General features: G+C 39.2%; 1 protein-coding gene across 2 annotated transcripts in view; it reads right to left on the bottom strand.

The window, feature by feature from the left end:
* Nucleotides 1-9,421: 9,421 nt before the first annotated feature.
* RGS20 (regulator of G protein signaling 20) overlaps nt 9,422-21,560 on the bottom strand; it is a 140,503-nt gene continuing 128,364 nt past the window's right edge. For both annotated transcript variants that reach the window (XM_063450426.1, XM_063450427.1), the window contains exons 2-5: nt 17,351-17,499; nt 14,098-14,181; nt 11,872-12,106; nt 9,422-10,444 (exon numbers count right to left, since the gene is read on the bottom strand). In XM_063450426.1, the coding sequence (XP_063306496.1) occupies nt 10,256-10,444; nt 11,872-12,106; nt 14,098-14,181; nt 17,351-17,499 (657 nt within the window). In that variant the 3' untranslated portion in view covers nt 9,422-10,255. The remainder of the gene's footprint in view (nt 10,445-11,871; nt 12,107-14,097; nt 14,182-17,350; nt 17,500-21,560) is intronic.

Raw genomic sequence — 21,560 nt, forward strand, 5'->3', positions numbered from 1 at the left:
GCGCTGTATCAACATCCTTCATCTCTTTTATTTTAGGGTCTGTATGCTGGGCTCGTTGCACTATCTGACTCTGAACCTCTGGTTCAGAATCAGAGAGTGGCTTAGCGACAGACTCCTGCTCCTGAGCTGGCTGGGGTGTATGCAGGGTTTGTGAGATGGTGATAAGCTGACAAGTTTCCTGGTTCCCCCAACAGTAGCTCCCCTAAAGACATCCTCCCTGGACCCACAAGCTGAGTCCAGGCCCGGACTGGCCATCGGGCACATCGGGCAAATGCCCGGTGGGCCGCGGTGGCCGTGGGGCTGAGGCCGGCAGGGGAAGTCCCAGGACTTCCCCTGCCGGTCTATGCAGGGCTGGCACTATCCGAGCGCCGGCCCCGCTGTATTCCATGACGGGCCGGTGGGGAGATCAAAGCTCTACCTCACCGGCCCACTTGGACAGACCTGCGGCACATGCGGCTGGGGAGGGAGGGAGAGGACCCGGCGGAGCTCTATCTTGCAACGATCATGGCAACGACCGGATCTCGCGAGAGTGAACTCTAGCCCGCAGGCTAGAGTTCACTTACCACTGGACCACCAGGGATTCTGTTGTGTGATTCTGCCCGTCCCCCCCTCTCTCTCTCCCAGGTACCAGCTTGCCGGTCCCCCCCTCCCAGGCTAAAGGTAAGAAGGGAGGGGGGGACATAATGCCTACTTTTTTTTTTCACACAACACAGCCCTCTCACACCCATCACACACAGCACACACAGCCCTTTAACACACAGCACACACAGCCCTTTCACACACAGCCCTTTAACACACAGCCCTCTCACACCCATCACACACAGCCCTTTAACACACAGCACACACAGCCCTTTAACACACAGCCCTCTCACACCCATCACACACAGCCCTTTAACACACATCACTCTCACACCCATCACACACACAGCACTTTCACACACAGCACTCTCACACCCATCACACACAGCACTTTCACACAACACAGCACTCTCACACAACGCAGCACTCTCACACAACGCAGCACTTTCACACAACACAGCACTTTCACACAACACAGCACTCTCACACCCATCACATATAGCACTCTCACACACATCACACACAGCCCTCTCACACTCAGCCCTCTGACACACAGCCCTCTCACACCCATCACACACAGCACTTTCACACAACACAGCACTCTCACACACATCACAAACAGCACTCTCACACACATCACCCACAGCCCTTTCACACACATCACACACAGCCCTCTCACACCCATCACACACATCACACACAGCCCTCTCACACCCATCACACACAGCACTTTCACACAACACAGCACTTTCACACAACACAGCACTTTCACACAACACAGCACTCTCACACACATCACACACAGCACTTTCACACAACACAGCACTCTCATACCCATCACACACAGTACTCTCACACCCATCACACAACACAGCACTCTCACACACATCACACACAGCCCTCTCACACATAACACTCTCACACATAGCACTCTCACACACATCACACACAGCACTCTCACACCCATCACACACAGCACCCTTACACACATCACACACAGCACCCTCACACACATAATAAACAGCACCCTCACACACAGCAGCCACACACACAGCAGCCACACACACATCACACACAGCACCCCTCAAACACAGCATCCATCACATACACACTACATCCCTCACAGACACCCACTGCACCCCTCACACATACACACTGCACCAAACACACACACACAATACTTCCGAACATATTTATATTATATATATATATATATATATATATATATATATATATATATTTACACAACAGCACCCCTCACGCACATACTGCACTCCTAAACACATTATGTTCCAGACACACACTAGATCCCTTACCCAACTCTGGATCATATACACACACTAGATCCCTTTATACACTCTGAATCCATTATATACACACACTCACTAGATCTCCTACACATTTTGGGTCCTTCAAACACACACTAGACTCCTGTATACACACACACTGCACCACCTACACACACACACTACATTCTTAAAATACACACTCTGGATCCCTTATAAACACACTAGATTCATTGTAAACAAACACATAATACACCCCTAAACACACACTCTCTACAATCCCTACAAACACTACATCACCTATATACACACACACACACACACTATAGCCTGTATGCACACACTTACTACATCCCCTATACACACATTCTCTACAGCCCCAAGCCACATTTGCACTACATTTCACCAAAAACACAACACGACTAAAACCGACCTTATTACACAATACCACACCACAATCAGCTCACTCTACACACACGCAATCCCACAAGCAGCCTCTCTCTCTCTCAGCTTGGTGCTCAGCAGCCTCTCTTTCAGCCTGGCGCTCTCTCTCAGCTGGCGCTCTCTCTCAGCCTCCTGATATTAAAGGATAAGCTGTAGTCTTTGGTTTGCGTCTGCTGAGTCCACCTATTTTAACACGGTTTGTAAGTAACAATCCAAAGGATCTCCAGATCTCGCTACATCACGGACAAAAGCTCCTCTCGCGGACAAGTATCTCCTCTGCAGTGTTTGAGGCATCACTTTGCACTGCTTGTTGCATATTATAGTCCACCAGTGCATGTATTAGTTCCTATTTTGTTTTTCCCCAACAGAGAATAGATCTCTCCTGGCAAAGCTGGTCTAGCGCTGCCTTGGATTGCACCTGGTACATTTAGTAAATAAAAGATTGCAAAGAAAAAACAGAGAAGGGGGAGGTGGGTAATGTTGAGGTGTAAATATATCATATATGCACTGAGTTCAGCCTTTGGAAATTTAGACACAATTTCTTCTAGTGCCTGGATTAACCAACAAATCCAGCAACATCAAAATCTGGTACAAAAATATGAAAAAATCTTTTAGTTATTCCACCACTATGCCACCAATATGTCACGAACGCACCCTACTTCAATAAAGGGTTAAAGTTCACTATTTGTCTGCACTAGACCGGAAAGAATTAAAAAATCCCCCTTAACACCACCCTCACTTAAACATAATAATATTACTACTACTATTTTAACATTACCACCACCAAGACAATTTATAATTGGGGTGCCTCTGTCCCCCAGGTAAATCAATAATAAAAACCCACCAAATATTACTTAGCACAATATCTACAGGGAGTGCAGAATTATTAGGCAAATGAGTATTTTGACCACATCATCCTCTTTATGCATGTTGTCTTACTCCAAGCTGTATAGGCTCGAAAGCCTACTACCAATTAAGCATATTAGGTGATGTGCATCTCTGTAATGAGAAGGGGTGTGGTCTAATGACATCAACACCCTATATCAGGTGTGCATAATTATTAGGCAACTTCCTTTCCTTTGGCAAAATGGGTCAAAAGAAGGACTTGACAGGCTCAGAAAAGTCAAAAATAGTGAGATATCTTGCAGAGGGATGCAGCACTCTTAAAATTGCAAAGCTTCTGAAGTGTGATCATCGAACAATCAAGCGTTTCATTCAAAATAGTTAACAGGGTCGCAAGAAGCGTGTGGAAAAACCAAGGCGCAAAATAACTGCCCATGAACTGAGAAAAGTCAAGCGTGCAGCTGCCAAGATGCCACTTGCCACCAGTTTGGCCATATTTCAGAGCTGCAACATCACTGGAGTGCCCAAAAGCACAAGGTGTGCAATACTCAGAGACATGGCCAAGGTAAGAAAGGCTGAAAGACGACCACCACTGAACAAGACACACAAGCTGAAATGTCAAGACTGGGCCAAGAAATATCTCAAGACTGATTTTTCTAAGGTTTTATGGACTGATGAAATGAGAGTGAGTCTTGATGGACCAGATGGATGGGCCCGTGGCTGGATTGGTAAAGGGCAGAGAGCTCCAGTCCGACTCAGACGCCAGCAAGGTGGAGGTGGAGTACTGGTTTGGGCTGGTATCATCAAAGATGAGCTTGTGGGGCCTTTTTGGGTTGAGGATGGAGTCAAGCTCAACTCCCAGTCCTACTGCCAGTTTCTGGAAGACACCTTCTTCAAGCAGTGGTACAGGAAGAAGTCTGCATCCTTCAAGAAAAACATGATTTTCATGCAGGACAATGCTCCATCACACGCGTCCAAGTACTCCACAGCGTGGCTGGCAAGAAAGGGTATAAAAGAAAAAAATCTAATGACATGGCCTCCTTGTTCACCTGATCTGAACCCCATTGAGAACCTGTGGTCCATCATCAAATGTGAGATTTACAAGGAGGGAAAACAGTACACCTCTCTGAACAGTGTCTGGGAGGCTGTGGTTGCTGCTGCACGCAATGTTGATGGTGAACAGATCAAAACACTGACAGAATCCATGGATGGCAGGCTTTTGAGTGTCCTTGCAAAGAAAGGTGGCTATATTGGTCACTGATTTGTTTTTGTTTTGTTTTTGAATGTCAGAAATGTATATTTGTGAATGTTGAGATGTTATATTGGTTTCACTGGTAAAAATAAATAATTGAAATGGGTATATATTTGTTTTTTGTTAAGTTGCCTAATAATTATGCACAGTAATAGTCACCTGCACACACAGATATCCCCCTAAAATAGCTATAACTAAAAACAAACTAAAAACTACTTCCAAAAATATTCAGCTTTGATATTAATGAGTTTTTTGGGTTCATTGAGAACATGGTTGTTGTTCAATAATAAAATTAATCCTCAAAAATACAACTTGCCTAATAATTCTGCACTCCCTGTATGTAATTTCAAAACACTAATTAGTCACTTAAGATAACATGATTCTTAACCAGACAAAGGCAGAACTTAATAAATGAAAACAGTCACAAAAATATATGATAAATTATTTACACCAACAACAGATAAAAATAAAAAGGATAAAATAACAGAAGTCCTAATTACTCACTTAGGTTTTCAAAGTAAAACTTCTGCCCAGGGGGTCTCTAACAAGGAAGGATGATGGTGACTCACTCAAAATTAGATCTTGGCCCCAAGCAAGTACACCAACATCCCTCCAAATCATTGGATATATGGATTATTAAGTCTTGCCCAGGGGTGGAGTTAAGGCATACCTAAAGAAATAATAAGTGACCACCTCCTTTGTTCCAGACCAACATCAATCCAAATGGAAACATTTGGCTCTATCTTCTCTTATGTACCTGCCACAGAATTAATAATTGCATCTACGAATTTGTTATTATTTTCCCATTCCATAGACACGTTGCGCGATCCAATAGGATGGACATCACAATTCCTTCCCCTATCATCAAGTCAGGCCACTCATGTTTGGGCTGGATTAGAAGGTGGCGCTAGTCACATTCCAAATATAACAAAAATGATGCTTAATTATTATTCTGTGGGGTAAATATGAATGTTTCTCTTTGGATATAATACTGGAACAAGGCTAATGGCCATTAGCATATCAAAAGAGATTGCCTCATAATTTACAAGGTACATGCCAAATGGATGTAGAGACATTAAGACTTTTTCCAAGCGTAGAACCTCAAACCTTGCAGAGCCTTGATTAATGAAAAGACAATATTCTATAGTGCAATAATAAATTATGCTCCCTTGCCGTAACAACATCCTAGATTGCAGAATTCCTTAATGGATGAATTGTATTTAGTTGCATCTCTTTCCTGAGAATAATGACTTCAGTTTTACAGTAAAGGACATATCTGTGCTAAAAATATAGTCGGACATAGTACATGTATTGGAAGTAGTATGTAGTAATTAAGGGAATTTTTCCCCTTGTGTTTTCGTTTTCATTCTCACTCCTTGTGATGTCATGCATTATGATTATAATTTTATAATTAATTATGCAAATTATCATGGCCGGGTATGTTTTTACAAAGGCAACCTTGCTTATCATTTTATTTGCCAATACTGCCTGCACAACTACAGGTTAAAGGATCACTATAGGGTCAGGAACACAAACATGTATTCCTGACCCTATAGTGTTAAAACCACTATCTAGCCCCCCTGGGCCCCTCCTGCCTCCATAAATATAGCAAATTATTACTGTATTCAAGCCAGAAGCTGTAGATCTGCATGCTATTTGCCTAAAAAAAGCACTCTGCTGACATCATCAGAAGTGGTAGCCTGATCCAATCACAGTGCTTCCCCATAGGATTGGCTGAGACTGACAAAGACGCAGATCAGGGGCAGAGCCAGCATGATTCAAACACAGCCCTGGCCAATCAGCATCTCCTCATAGAGATGAATTGACTCAATGAATCTCTGTGAGGAAAGTTCAGTATCTGCATGCAGAGTGAGGAGATACTGAATGTTTGGATGCATTTTAGGCAGCCATGACCCAGGAAGGATCTCTAACAGCCATCTGAGGAGTGGTTAGTGAAGTTATCACTAGGCTGTAATGTAAACACTGCTCTGGAAAGTGTTTACAGCAAAAAGCCTGAAGGTGATGATTCTACTCACCAGAACAAATTCAATAAGCTGTAGTTGTTGTGGTGACTATAGTGTCCCTTTAATTGCTGCCAATATGTTATATTCTAGTATTAGCTGGTAGGCAACTTGCAGAACGCCAGATGTTGTGGACTACATTTCCCATAATGCTCTTGCAGTCAAAAATCTTGCAAAGCATCAAGAGGAATGTAATTATCAGCATCAGGAGTGCCGAATGTTACCTACCCGATTCCTAGTTGTATAAAACGCAAAATAGTTGACAAATTATATTGTAGAAAGTAAAAACTGGAAGGGGAACTTCCAGGATTTAATGTTTTCTTATCCACTTATATTTAACAAATATTATCTTTACTATCAATTTAAAAGAAAAAATGAAGCATCACATGGGAAAAAAAATAAGTGTAAAATAAAACAAGTTATAGGTGATTTTCAATGTTTTGTTCAATGGTGTAATTTCCAGAGAAGTGACAGTTCCTCTTTCTATCTTATAGGTTTTGTATCATTGTTTCCTGAATATATCATTAAATACAGAACTGAGTAAATGTTTAATTTAAGAAAAAGTTCACAAAATAGGAACTATAGAAAATGCTGAACATTAAAAACTCAGACACATTGTAACAAATATATCCCTATCCAATACTAGCAGAATGGATTAATTACTGATACTTACACTATGATATGTTCTTTTTATAGGTTTTTAAATAATTCCCCTCACCCCATCCCCCCACTTCCCATTGAGTACTTGGCTGTTGCATTTTACTTGATCTCAGGAGCTAAAATAGTCAGAATTTTGCTTGATAAGCCACCTCTAATCACTTGTTGTTATTTCTAAAAACACTTTGACCCTGGAAAATACAGTCTGGATTTTCGTTTCATTTTATTCCTTGTGCGTACTTGGTTCTGTGGTTTTAAACAAATCGGTGACAGGTTCCTTACCTTTAAGTTGATCAAGACTGCCCTCTAATGTGAACTGAACAAGAATACTTATGTTTGTAACCCCAGCTGTCTATCAGCAAAGTTAGTGTTGCAAGTGGCTTTACACAAAGTATGTTGCCGATGGCTGAAAAGGTTTCTCTTTAGCATTCACCATAGTGCCTTCTGTCACTGCCTGTATATGACATTCCCAAATATATATTTCATCCATATTGTAACATACGCTTTTTTTGCTATTACCTTTGCTGTGAGCAAGCAGCAGCACTGCTACAGAGGACAGGGTGGGTACAGAACAGAACAGGGAGTGTGTGATCTACTCATCTGGTAGGTGCAGACCAGAGTAATTGCTCCCACATGGTCTGGCACTCACTAACGAGTCAGAGTGCAGCTTTCGGCATTCCATTATTGCTCTCTGACTGAGCTCCAAATTCGAGATATTCGAGAGGGAGAGATTAATGTGGTCTGCACCTGCAGGAGGTGCAGACCACATACTTGCACACCAGATGACCCATCCCAACAGAATGCTATGTAGGAGGGAGGTAAGTTTAAACACTGTACACTTAACACACAGACCGCAAATATCACACAGCCTGTGCCCACCACACACTTGAAGGGGCAACTTAAATCTGAATGGAAAATAGAGGGGAAATGTTTTGACTATAATTGGAGACATTCTTCAAATTTGCTTTTTTTTTGGATACCATTAGCTAATACCTATAGCTTAAATGTAGTTGTTCTGTTGAGTATATTATGACCCTGCAGACTTTTTGTGTTAAACACTGCCTTTTCAGAGAATGTTTACATTGTTGCATCACCTCCAGGGACAGTCACTCAGAGGGCCACTAGAGGTTATTTCTGGGTCAGTGTCTCTACACTCTGCATAGAGGTGCTCAACATTCCTCATAGAAATGTATTTATTCAATGCATCCAATGCATGAGATGCTTATTGGCCAGGGTGGTGTTTGGCTCTGCCCCCGCGGGCTCTGTCTCCTTGGTTGAGATCATCAGAATTGACTATCTCAGCCAATCCAATGCTTTCCCGTAGGAAAGCATTGTATTAGCTGAGATAACCAATTCTGATGTCATCCAAGGAGATTTATCAGGGGTGGGGCCAGCACCGGCAGACCTGCTTGGCGCTGGAATAAAGGTACGTTTTAACAATTTTTTTTAAGGTGGGCCAGGGGGCTAAACTGCATTTTTAACATTAGAGTCAGGAATACATGGTTGTATTCCTGATATTATAGTGCTCCTTTAAGCTTTTCACTTCCATTCCAGGGGGGACACTGATCAAACCAATCAGTGTTCTATCCCTACAAATGCTGGAAAAGTGCATTGCGGATGACGGACAAATTTGCTGACAGGGAGAAGAAAGAGAGTCTGATCAGTGTGATTATGCAAAGCGGGCTCTGGTGTTGGGTTTCTCTATCTCCATTTTTGTCCTTAGTGGACTGTTCTAAGACCGAGATGGGTGAGTATGAGTGAGGTCGAGAAGGCTAAAGAAACTCCCCTAGCTGTGAGTTGTGCCACGCAATTCAGTCTGACCAAGTTTATAGTAAATTTATCAAAGCTTCTCTTACTTTACTTTGGTTTGTATATTTGTTTTAAAGTGTTTGCTTGCTGGTTTAAAAAAAACAAAAAAAAAACAATTGTCATGTGATGCATGTCCTTTTAATGTATTAAAGAAAAGGAACACACACTGCTTGTATCACCATGGACTCAAAGAGCTGAGACCTCATCATTCTGATCATTCTGCTCAGAGGTACATCTAGGATCATGGTACACATTTTGCTATGAGGAGCTAATTTATTTCAATGTTTGTTTTGGGAGAGCGTTCGTGTTACTTGCTTCCTTGTGTATTCCATCTGACACATTTAATAAATCCGTTGGATGTTACAATGTATTTACATGTTAATCCATTGAATTTCATTAGGCTGGTGAACTCGTTCCATTCTAAACCTCTCACATGTGCATGTATTTCAACTATTTTACAATGAACACTTTCTGCTTACAGGCATATTCACATAATTTTCAGATTAGAAATCATCAGGTAAATACAGCCGTTTGGATAAAACTATTGTGCTTTATTACAATTTATTAATTTTTTGCTAGGGAATGTAAATATCCACATTTAGGTTCACATTTTTTTTTAATTATTTCTCCCTTTGCAAAGAAACAAAATAATAAATTATTGAAAACTAAACATTTATAAACATTCATACCTGAAAAAATCCCATTTGTTTAAATTTGCATCTGAGCCAGGCTCAATATTATACATAATTTTTTTAAATATACTTTTTCTTGGTCAGCACACCATTGGTTGGTTTGTGCATACGTACTCGAAGACAAGTGGAAGTACCAACACTCTAAAGTAATGACTGTATTTGTTCTTCAGTGTTCTCATGAATGTAAGTGTTTAAACCTAGTCTGGCCAAAACAAATTATCCTAAAACTTCAAGGCACTTCCACCAGAGTCACTCTTGCCTTTGAGTACATGCAATTTACTGTTGTAAAAATACAACTACTATGTTCAACCTTTGCATGCCAGAGGGACGTGCAAGCATGCTGCACATTTCTAAGACACTCAAAGGGATAATATGCAATTTAAAAATGTTCTCCAGCTATTTTTGGAAAAGGAAACAAAACAAAAAAAGTTCCTAAAGTTGATCACTAGCTGCCAATAGGCATGGCAATTAAGGGCCATTAGCAGAAGATAGGATTTACAGTCCATATTAAAATAAGCCTGAGTATAGCTTTCAAGTGAAGATCTTGGTAGCGTTAAACTACCTGCCAATGATCATACCCTCTTTTTCATTTGTTTTAAAATAAATAAAAAGAAACAATAAAAATGATAAATATAAATACAAAACACACACACAAAAAAAAAAAGAACAAAACTAAGACTCATTGGTGTTCTCCGATAAGGACTGAAGAAGGTTCTTGTATATTACAGAGTTCATAAACCGTGGGTAGGAGTCTCTGTGCATTAAGGTGTAAATTTGCAGTTGGGCATCATCAAAAGTGTGTTGTGTAGGTTCAAGCATATTTCTGTTAATAACTTCCCTCACTCTGGAGTCCAGGCTGACCTGCAAATTAAGCACAAATATAAAGAGTAATGCATATTGTTCATGCAACCTTTCCACTACCACCACACTATACACAGAAAATGTACCACTAACCGAGACCACTTGCTGTGAGCAAGACAATGCTGGTGCATGCTGAGCTATGATAATAAAGGTTCTCTAGGTACTCATAAAAATATCATTAAAGGCAGGCAGTCCGCGTGATTGGCAGCTTTTGTCCCTGCACCTATAATCTCAAATGTTATTAATGATGTTATGATGCATTGTTCAAGTCTATTATACCTGCACGGAAAGGTCACACTGAAAAATAATGAATTTCTTGCACACCAGGCTTTGAGAATGTCCCCCTATGGGATCTCAGTTGGCAATACTTTTAAATGTCTTCCAGTTCATACAGATACATATTTCTGTTTCCCTAACATCTCCACGAAGTAATTGTCTGAATATTTCATTTCATTGTTGCTACTGAAATAAAGTGCTCATTAGAAAGTGTTATCCAGGTCTCCAAAGATCTTACAGAGTCGATCCCGTAAGGTATTATTGCGAGGTGTCAAGTTTGATTCTCTCGCATGTCAAAAAAGATGTAACTTGTTTACCAATTGTGAGAACAAAACAAAATTGTTAGGTATTAAAATAGTTTTATACGTCTACTGGGGTTTATTTTATGTAACAGTCTGGATCTAGGCTTATTCTTCTTCTGTTGGCATAACCAAATAATGAGAACATCCCTAAAACATCATCTTTCAGCAAAAATCTGGCTGAACCAGACGTTGTGTATCATTAGCCTTCATTGCAGTCACTGCATCATAAGACTTTTTGGTACAGAACCCATATTCCATTGAGCAACGATGTAACAAAATTATGGTGTGTTCCTTGTTGGATATTCTCACAGGCTAATGCCTGAAGACTGAAGAATGATGGCTAAGTTATAAACATTAACAGGAATGGCTTAATTGCAAGGTAATAGGGGCAGCTGTTCTAGAACCCTTCAGGGACTACAAGCCTACACTTCGGGATTCTACTACCACAATTTTTTCCTTAATTATGTTAAGCATGTGTCAGACTATTGTACGAGAAATAAGACATAACAGAGTTAGTTACTATAATAAAGGAATGAAATGCTTTTCTTACTTCTCAGCAAGTGTAAAGTCAAAACAATGAAACGACAAAGCACATCCTGAACTGGATGGAACAGTATACACTTTGATACATCCTGTTCATGGAATACTTTGACAATATATAAAATATTTTTAATAATAAGAAGACGTTCGGGGGTAATGATGCAGTTTCACCCACTGTGCAGTGGATGCCAACTAACTATGCTGCAATCACCTACTTACCTGCACTGCTAAACACCAGCATCCGACAGCAAGTGGCAGTTGGCTGGGCTCTCTCCATAATATGTGATTTGTGTTAATGAAATAAATTACCTCTTTGGGAGACAAAATAGAAATGTAGTCCTCGTATATTAGTCGTGCTTTTTCTTCTATCACATTTTTATTGGATTCATTTTTAAGATCTTCGCAGGCCATCCAGAAAAGCATGTTCTCCTCACTGAATTCTGTTCGTAGGAATTCACGAAATGCGTTCCTTCCAGCGGGCGTATTCATGAGCTTGTCAAACGATTGTCCCCACGAGTATACATCTTCAAGTGTAGGGGTCGGACTGTAATGATAAAATGAAGGACATCTTTATCAAATCTTTTAGAGATTATTAATGTCTACTATCTAATTGTCATGTTGTGGAAATCACTGTAGATAATAAACACTTTTTATATCAAAGATCTGACAGAGTAGAGAATAAGTTAGGTAGGTGAAAACATTTTTAGGAATATGATTGGGGTTTCCACTCAATATTTTGAGAAATATGAAAAAGGAAGCATGTTAAGTGTAAGTAGATGTTTTGTTTCTAACTTCACCGCAATTAGTTTACCGGTATTTCAGTTTTTAAAGATTTGGGCATTCAGCTGTGACTGTGTGTGTGTGTCTATCACACAAATCTATCTATCTATCTATCTATCTATCTATCTATCTATCTATCTATCTATCCATCTATCCATCTATCCATCTATCCATCTATCCATCTATCCATCTATCCATCTATCCATCTATCTATCTATCTATCTATCTATCTATCTATCTATCTATCTATCTATCTATCTATCTATCTATCTATCTATCTATCTATCTATCTATCTATCATTCAGTGATTGTCTAATGCAGTGATAGTAATAATGTTACAGGTACCACAATCAATTGCAGTAAAATCTTCTTTTTTATTTATACTACAATTTCTACAAACCCCATATATAACTAGAAAATATGAGAGGTTTTGGCTCCTAACGAGCATTAATCATGCATGGTAAATGAGATTTTATTGCAATAGACTGGTCGTCTTTTACATTATTACCATTACTGCTACAGCAGGGAATGCTAGCAGAATGCTTGGGTGTATAGGGAGAGGTATTAGCAGTAGAAAGAGGGAAGTGCTCATGCCGTTGTACTGAACACTGGTGAGACCTTAGTAGTATTGTACGCAGTACTGGAGACCGTATCTCAAGAAGGATATTGATACTTTAGAGAGCGTTCAGAGAAGGGCTACTAAACTGGTTCATGGATTGCAGGATAAAACTTACCAGGAAAGGTTAAATGAACTTAACATTCATAACTTGGAGGAAAGACGAGACAGGGGGATATGATAGAAACATTTAAATACATAACGGGAATCAACACAGTAAAGGAGGAGACTATATTTAAAAGAAGAAAAACTACCACGACAAGAGGACATAGTCTTAAATTAGAGGGGCAAAGGTTTAAAAATAATATCAGGAAGTATTACTTTACTGAGACGGTAGGGGATGCATGGAATAGCCTTCCAGCTGAAGCGGTAGAGGTTAACATAGTAAAGGAGTTTAAGCATGCGTGGGATAGGCATAAGGCTATCCTAGATATAAGATAAGGCCAGGGAATAATGAAAGTATTTAGAAAATTGGGCAGACTAGATGGGCCGAATGGTTCTCATCTGCCGTCACATTCTATGTTTCTAAATGGCCGTTGTCTGCAGACCAGACATCCAGTCATGCAGAGAAATTAGTTACTTCATGTTCCTGTGTGTCGTTTTTCTACTTACCTCCATACAGCAATGAGAGAGCCTCAAGCTCAATCCCAATGGACAATCTAAATACAGCCTGTATAGGTTTTTATTTAAAATGAATATTTTCTCACTGTAGGAGGAATGAATAAAGACTGCAATGGCAACTGCTTTCTTTCAACTGTTCGAGCCACTAGAGATGGGCTGAGACAGCAGTGTAAACACATCTTTTTCTGGCTGCCCAGCCTGCAAGACATTCTCTTAAAGCAGCCCTTTCAGATGAAATAGGAGGGAGGGAGGTCAATACTTATAATATTATATGTTAAAGTATGTTGATTCTATGTGTCATGAATAAATTAGACTAGGGACACCAAAAGCAGGACATGATAAAGCTATACATGTGGCTAAATTCCCACATCTGTTACCTGACATAAGAGTATTAATAAGGCTTCCGTAATGTTTGAGTTTATGTAATATAGATGTCTACAATTCAATTTTCCACTGGCTAATATATATGTAAAATATAAATGTGAACTCCCATGGTACAGTTTAACTTTAATAATTACCTTTCTTCCCAGTTTGGTATGCCATCACCTCTGATTTCATTAGACGCCCTCCGTCTTTCATCTTCTGGATTTCTAACAGTGAGGCTAAAACAACAAGAAATATATTAGAACCATAACAAGAGTATACACAAAATATACTCCAGTGCTAGAAAGGGCACACAAATACTCGCAGCTATAACTTATTATAGTGCTTTTAGAACTCTCATCATTAAATCAATTGTCAAGCAATGTAACCTATCGGAGTCTCCAAGGTTATTAAATAAATATGGAATGACCAGTTTACAGTGTGTTTCCAATAAGTGAGCTAAATATTGCCCTAAAATCCCATCGTTTTCCTTTGGACATCACTGACCTCCAACAAGTGTGCGCCAACAATGTCTCTACATTCAAACAATCAAACTTTTTATTTAAAAGTTGCAATCCTTTCTTATGTAACCAATTACATTTGAAATCTAGTTTATGGTTGTAACATATTCATTTTCCATATATTATATAGGGTAAAGAATATACATTTTGGAAAGTGATTCACATGGATAGAAGTGATTAAGGGTAATTCATTATGTGATATTATACTTTAATTCTGACGTTTGCTTTGTCAATAAAAGTCAATGTTGCAATCTTTAGCACTGTAATACATGAGGGTATTCGTGTAGATCTGTGCGGTTTGTTGCTGGTCAGATTGAGACAACTTTACATCACAGCCCATCAACAATGGCTCCCGAAGTGAGAAGGCTTCATTTTTATATGAAATTTATACTTTGTGTATCATTGTTTCGGAGGCTGTAAAGCATTATGGAGCGTGTTGTATGACAGCTCTCCCCAACTCTAAACAATACATATGTAGGTCTTTAACTATATGACTTACTTAATTTAGACTATGAAGTCAACAAAATATTTCCTGAATATTTCCTGGATAATTCCTGAATATTTCCTGAATAATCCTGAACATTTCCTGAATAATCCTGAACATTTCCTGAATAATCCTGAATATTTCCTGGATAATTCCTGAATATTTCCTGGATAATTCCTGAATATTTCCTGGATAATTCCTGAACATTTCCTGAATAATCCTGAATATTTCCTGGATAATTCCTGAATATTTCCTGGATAATTCCTGAATATTTCTTTGATGTCACTCCAATCTACAATCCCTAACACGTGTGTTTGGTCATATGGGATGGTGGGAAGTAGAATATTTACATCAATAAAATCATCACTATAATATCTCTACATTCATTTTGCATTGTGATATCAGATGCCCCAATTTAGATAAATATTAACTACTGCACCATATTTAAAACTTTACCCCAGAATTACTATGTTCACCCCTAAGTAGCTATGATCACAATCACTTCTTGTACAACACATTTCAGTATACTTATAGATTAATAGCAGATAGAAAATAATAATAATAATATATACATGTAAAATTCACAATCTTTTTTATTTCTGCAATATTAAAACGGCAAGAAGATTTTTATTTTTTAAATTCTTTATTTTTGTAGTGCATACGATTATAACATTTGCTTGTGAGGTACCCCAAAGGCAGTCCTCTAGCACATTATAAACAATTTAAACATTGGGGTAGACGGTGGGTCTAGCACTTTTTTTGTAAGGATATAAACAGTAGTGAAGTACGTTGCTTAAGTTTTTTCAGTACATAACAAGGATGTACGTGTCTTGAAACTGACTATTTGTGGGTAGGAGCTATGTACAGTTGAATCAACAAGGCTTCAGGTTAGACATTATATGCACACTTATGCTATGTCTTCATAAGATTTCATGCTCGCTGTTTTAAGTGTGTGACTGCCCTAGGGCTTGCTATATGGTTATGCTTGAACACGCATGAGTAAGAAACATTTATTTTGTAGATTAACGACAGGTCTGATGTGGTTGTGTCGTGATAGCAGGAATATTTTACTGAGGACGTTAGGGGTGAGCCCTGTCGTATCAGGTAAGTGATGAGTGAGGTTTGGGGTTAGAGCTATAGCCCATGTCAGGATATTATGACCCCTGGGTGTGTATAAAGAGTGTTGGCAGAGGCTAGTGTGAGTTGTCAGGGTGGTTACAGCAACATAATGTGTAGGAGAGTGATATAATAACATTATAGGAACCTTGGGGACAGAACGAAAGTCACTTTGCGTTTTGTGCGCTATTGGTTCTGCCGTGTTACTGTGGAAGTTCGTGGGTCCCTCAGCCAATTCCCGTTATGGGGTAGTTCTGTGCATGGGCTTTCTCCCGTGCTTCTGCTCTTGGGTTGTTAAGCCTATGTTTCTCCCAGCTCCCCTTCGGTGCTGAAGATTTTTAGTTAGTGTCTATATCACTATTGTTAGTTATCAATAGGACTAGAAAATTGACCAGTTGATCATAACGATTGAATTATTGATAAAAGCACAGCCAAAACCCTGGACACAGGTAAAACACAGCATATAATTTCCATGTCTGCTAAAGGGCACCCTATTACAATTCCCCTTGCAAGTTAGTAGCATCCATATAATAACTGCCAATATCACCAACAGATACACTGATACACCAACCCTTGCGTCATGGAAAATATCATTGTGGAGCCACAACCAGAGGTTTATATTTACTCTAAGTCCCAAAGGACAAAGGAAGTTACCTAGAACTCAATTTAATAAAGTATTAGAGTGCTGATGCACCATGGGTTGTTGACTATAGGCTAATATGTTGGCCATTGTTTGGTTGGATGTGCAACCAAATTATTTGCTTCTAGTTATCAAATCAGTGGGATTATAATGTGATGCTTCTGCCATTGTGACTTTTATTGGAGCTGCTAGTTCTAATATATAACATCCCCTTAACGACACAGCTTCAGTAAAATGCCAGCATGGCGGAACAATTCCGTCATGTGCCCTTAAGGGGATATAACAAGTTGAATTTTAACATTTTTACAAGGCAGCTATGCTTTGTTTTAGTCTATTTTGGTCTAAAATTTTTAATTCACTTTGAATTCCTGACAGCTTTCACTTTAATGTGTTTAGCTGCCACTGATAGGACGAGCTAGAGTGCATGGTTATATGGATTTACAGAAAATAAATAGCATATTTCCACTAAATAGAAAACGAGCGCAGGTCATCAGTAGGTAGATTTATACACATTTGAAATTCCTTTTATATATGCAGATTTAATATTTAATGATAAATCTTACACAGCAAAGCAAGAACAAGGAAGACTCCCGTTGCTTAAATATCAGCACAATCATACCATAGAAAAAAATTTATGTTTAACATACCATGAGCAGCTGCAGCAGCAACACCAACAGAAGCAACAGGCATTCGAGCCCCGGTTTCCAACCCCTTGCTGGGGCTGAGCGGTGCTCACTGTATCCTGATGCACTGACATCTGCCTCTTGCGCATCTCCATCCGCTCTGATCCCATGGGCTGGAACAAAGGCAAACAACTGCATCACATACATGAACAAAAAAAATAAAAATCAAGCTTGTCAACTAAATAATCTCTACGGACTTGGAATCGCTCACAAGGCAGTTAACCGTAAAATATGCTTTAAGCAGCCGTTAAAAGCTTCTAAGAATCCATACTCTGGACCAATGAAGCAAAAACAGACAATGTTCGGAGAGTTCCTTTTCATTACCCAGAATCCCTGCTCACAGGGGAAGAGCTACACAAGAGGTTGGTCTATGAAGTTGCTTATTTTATTATTCCATTGTTCAATAACGACAGAGAGGATTTGTATAATGTTAAAGGGGAACTTTGACTTCTCTAGGAATTACACCACCAAATAAAACATTGAAATCCCCAAGTACTTGATTTGATGCTTTATTTTCTTTTAAATGAATATTAAAATATTAACTCAGTGACATCACAATCCTGTTCAAATGAGGCACACCAGGGCACACCCAGGAGGAGGGGAAATAGAAACGCTGTTTAATTTTTTTTTCTTTTCTCTTCGCTGTTTGCCAGGAGGAAAAGGCAGAGCTTATATAATGGTTGAAAAGCAAATGTGAAAGCATGCGCAATAATACAGCATTGAGGTCTGTGGACGCAAGACCATGGGATCCTCAATAGATACAGCTAATATCTCTACAGCTGTCACTGGTGATGGCTGGGAGATTGACACTTCTAGACAGCGGTAGCTCTGCCCATTGACACTTCTAGACAGCGGTAGCTCTGCCCGTGTCAGGCGTAGGAAAGATACTGAGACAAAGTAGTCCCTCAGTATATCTTTTGACTGGTATGGAATTTCAGTCAGTATTCGAATGTCATAAATATTTAATCTTCTTTAGCTATGAAATACTAATTTTATAGAGGGGTTAAGAGTGCTACTTTAACCCCTTAAGGACACATGACATGTGTGACATGTCATGATTCCCTTTTATTCCAGAAGTTTGGTCCTTAAGGGGTTAAAGGGACACTCCACCGGCCAAGTAAAATGAAAAATAATTAAAATATTACTGTTTAGTAGATATACCCTAAATAGAAACATGCATGCAATTAATTATGCATTTTTGTCATTTGTTATATATTTAAAAACAGCTTATAAAAGCTGCACTACTCTTGTCTGCAGTTTTTGCAAGCCCTCCCCTTCTTCACCAGTCCAGACTTGTTGTGGCTGTCCAATCACAGATTCCCAATGCAGCTCAGTTAGAAATCTTTGCAAGGCAGGTGCTCTGAGCAATTACTGCCTCTTGAGATTATCTGCACTGAGCTAAACAAACCAGGAAATAAAATTGTTGCCTGTTTGAAAGCCAAGGGGGTTTAGCCAGGTTAATTTATAAAGGTGCCAATTTCTTTTGAAATCTGCACTTTCTAAAAATATGAAAATAGAGGACACACTTTCACACATAAAGCATTTCAGAAAACATAAGAGCTTTATGGGTCTGGAGTATCCCAATATGTGTACTAGGGACTATGATTCACTGAACAATGGTAGAGAGAATGAGCTAAAGTGGAGTTAAATCATTTATATTTCACTTGTGGTATAAATCTACTGTTATGAAAACTAATGACTCGATTTTATTTTCATTTGACAGTTCCAAAAATTACTTTGATTCTAGAATAAGTGAACTATCTATGGTACATTGGTAAATGCTGCATTACTGTAGTTAGTACATTGTTTATTTTTTAAGAGTAAAGATACATCCAACATGCATTGTCAGAGAGTACAGTTTGTTTTCGGTACAGATTCTCTTTCATGGAAAAATGTGTTACATAATAATTGTGCACACAGACCACACAGGCAACTGTGGCACACGTATTATTACTGGAGCGAATGTTAGAAGAATAGTTAATTAAAGATAATCTCAGTCTGTTCATTTTTCTATTTAACCCCTTAAGGACACATGACATGTGTGACGTGTCATGATTCCCTTTTATTCCAGAAGTTTGGTCCTTAAAGGGTTAAATTTACTTTAAAATTAGGAATGTCCAATGGACTCTGCTGTATCCTCAGTCTACATACATCACTTTTGTATAATTTATTCACTATACTGAAAAATGTAGTAAATATAAAAACTCAGAACTGTGAAATTTGGACTAAAAATGATTGGATCAATTCATGCCTGCAGACTGTCCCAATTTTGGCAGAACAGTCCTGATTTTGGGTCCTTTCCAGGGAACTACCCCCAACAGTCACAGCACGAGCACACTTTCGTTATGTTTAGGACACTAGGACCCTGTAGAGGGTACTGAAACAATGCTCCATGAAGGGTCAAACCCAGTGGCCATCCAAAATGATTAACAGGCAGCCTGGTGTGTATTCACACTAGGCTAACCTGCCAATACTGTGCATGGACACATCCCTTTCTCTGTGGGTCTGCCCCCCTTTTGGGCAGAGCCCTTTCCCTTTACTCTCCTCCCACCGGTGTTCCGTTCCTGGGACTGCCTTTGTTGGAAGGTATGTTAATTCTACAGCTTAGCTATAGCTACAGCTTAGCTGCGCTCTAACTCCCACTACTCTTGGGCGGCAGCAACGACCATAGTACACATCAGCCCCAATACATACAGTAAAAACAAACAAAAAAAGTTACCTGCGCTCTCTACCAAATCCTTATGTATATTTAAACAAATGGAGGTTATTTAGTTCCTCCAATGGCCATTAGAGGGAATGCCCACCTTCCACGTCAAGGCAAACCTCTTAGGTGGGTCCTACACTAACCATTCACCTTGCTTCCTTGAGCTTCTGGCATACCTACAGCTTGGCTATTTTAGCCTTAAAGGAACACTCAAGGCACCAAAACCCTGTCATGTCATTGAAGTGGTTATAGTACCCTGAGTCCCCGTATTACCACAAGAAATTCACATGAGAATTCTCCTGAGATTTTGCTACATTTTTTAATTAAACCACTGATGTGCTGGACAATCAGGACAGCATAACATCATCCCACATATGGGAAATTTCATTTTTGGAGAAATTAAGGGGAAAAAATTAAAACAAAGGGAAAATTAAGGGGAATAAATAAAAGAAGTAGAAATTACTAGGAATAAATAAAAATAAAGGGAAATAAGTTGTGATTTTTTTTCAAGATAGATAAGAATCACTTGTTTTTATTCAGGCAAAAATAGGTGCTATCCTCTGTGCAATGAGATAACTAAAGAGAAATTGCCATGGAAACCAATATAGTGTTTCTCAACATTTAACATGTTGCCCCCCCAAAAAAAACATATGTTGGGGGTGATTTATATTTGACTGGTTTCTATGGTGATTTGGCCTTAATTAACATGTTGTCCCAGAATAGTACCTGTCTTTGAATTGGAATATTATGCCCATGATATATTTCTTGGCTATCATTACACACCACCATGAAGGAAAATGCCCCAATCCAGTATAAAATAAAGTATTGGTATGCCCCAAGGGGAGTAAGCAATATAATACAATACAAAACAAATAAATTAGAAAACATACAGAGATACCAGAAACATTGCATTTCATAGCCACAAACTTCATGCTACAATACCAAATTTAAAGGAACACTATAGTCACTTAAATTACTTTCGCTTAATAAAGCAGTTTTAGTGTATATAGACCATTCCCCTGCAATTTCACGGCTCAATTCACTGTCATTTAGGAGTTAAATCACTTTGTTTCTGTTTATGCAGCCCTAGCCACACCTCCCCTGGCTATGATTGACAGAGCCTGTATAAAAGAAAAAAAACTGGTTTCACTTTCAAACAGATGTAATTTACCTTAAATAATTGTATCTCAATCTCTAAATTGAACTTTAATCACATACAGGAGGCTCTTGCAGAGTCTAGCAAGCTATTAACATAGCAAGGGATAAGAAAATCTTAATTAAACAGAACTTGCAATAAAGAAAGCCTAAATAGGGCTCTCTTTACAGGAAGTGTTTATGGAAGGCTGTGCAAGTCACATGCAGGGAGGTGTGACTAGGGTTCATAAACAAAGGGATTTAACTCCTAAATGGCAGAGGATTGAGCAGTGAGGCTGCAGGGGCTTGTTCTATACACCAAAACTGCTTCATTAA

The sequence above is a fragment of the Pelobates fuscus genome, chromosome 4, assembly GCF_036172605.1.
Source record: "Pelobates fuscus isolate aPelFus1 chromosome 4, aPelFus1.pri, whole genome shotgun sequence".
Classification (NCBI taxonomy): Eukaryota; Metazoa; Chordata; class Amphibia; order Anura; family Pelobatidae; genus Pelobates; species Pelobates fuscus.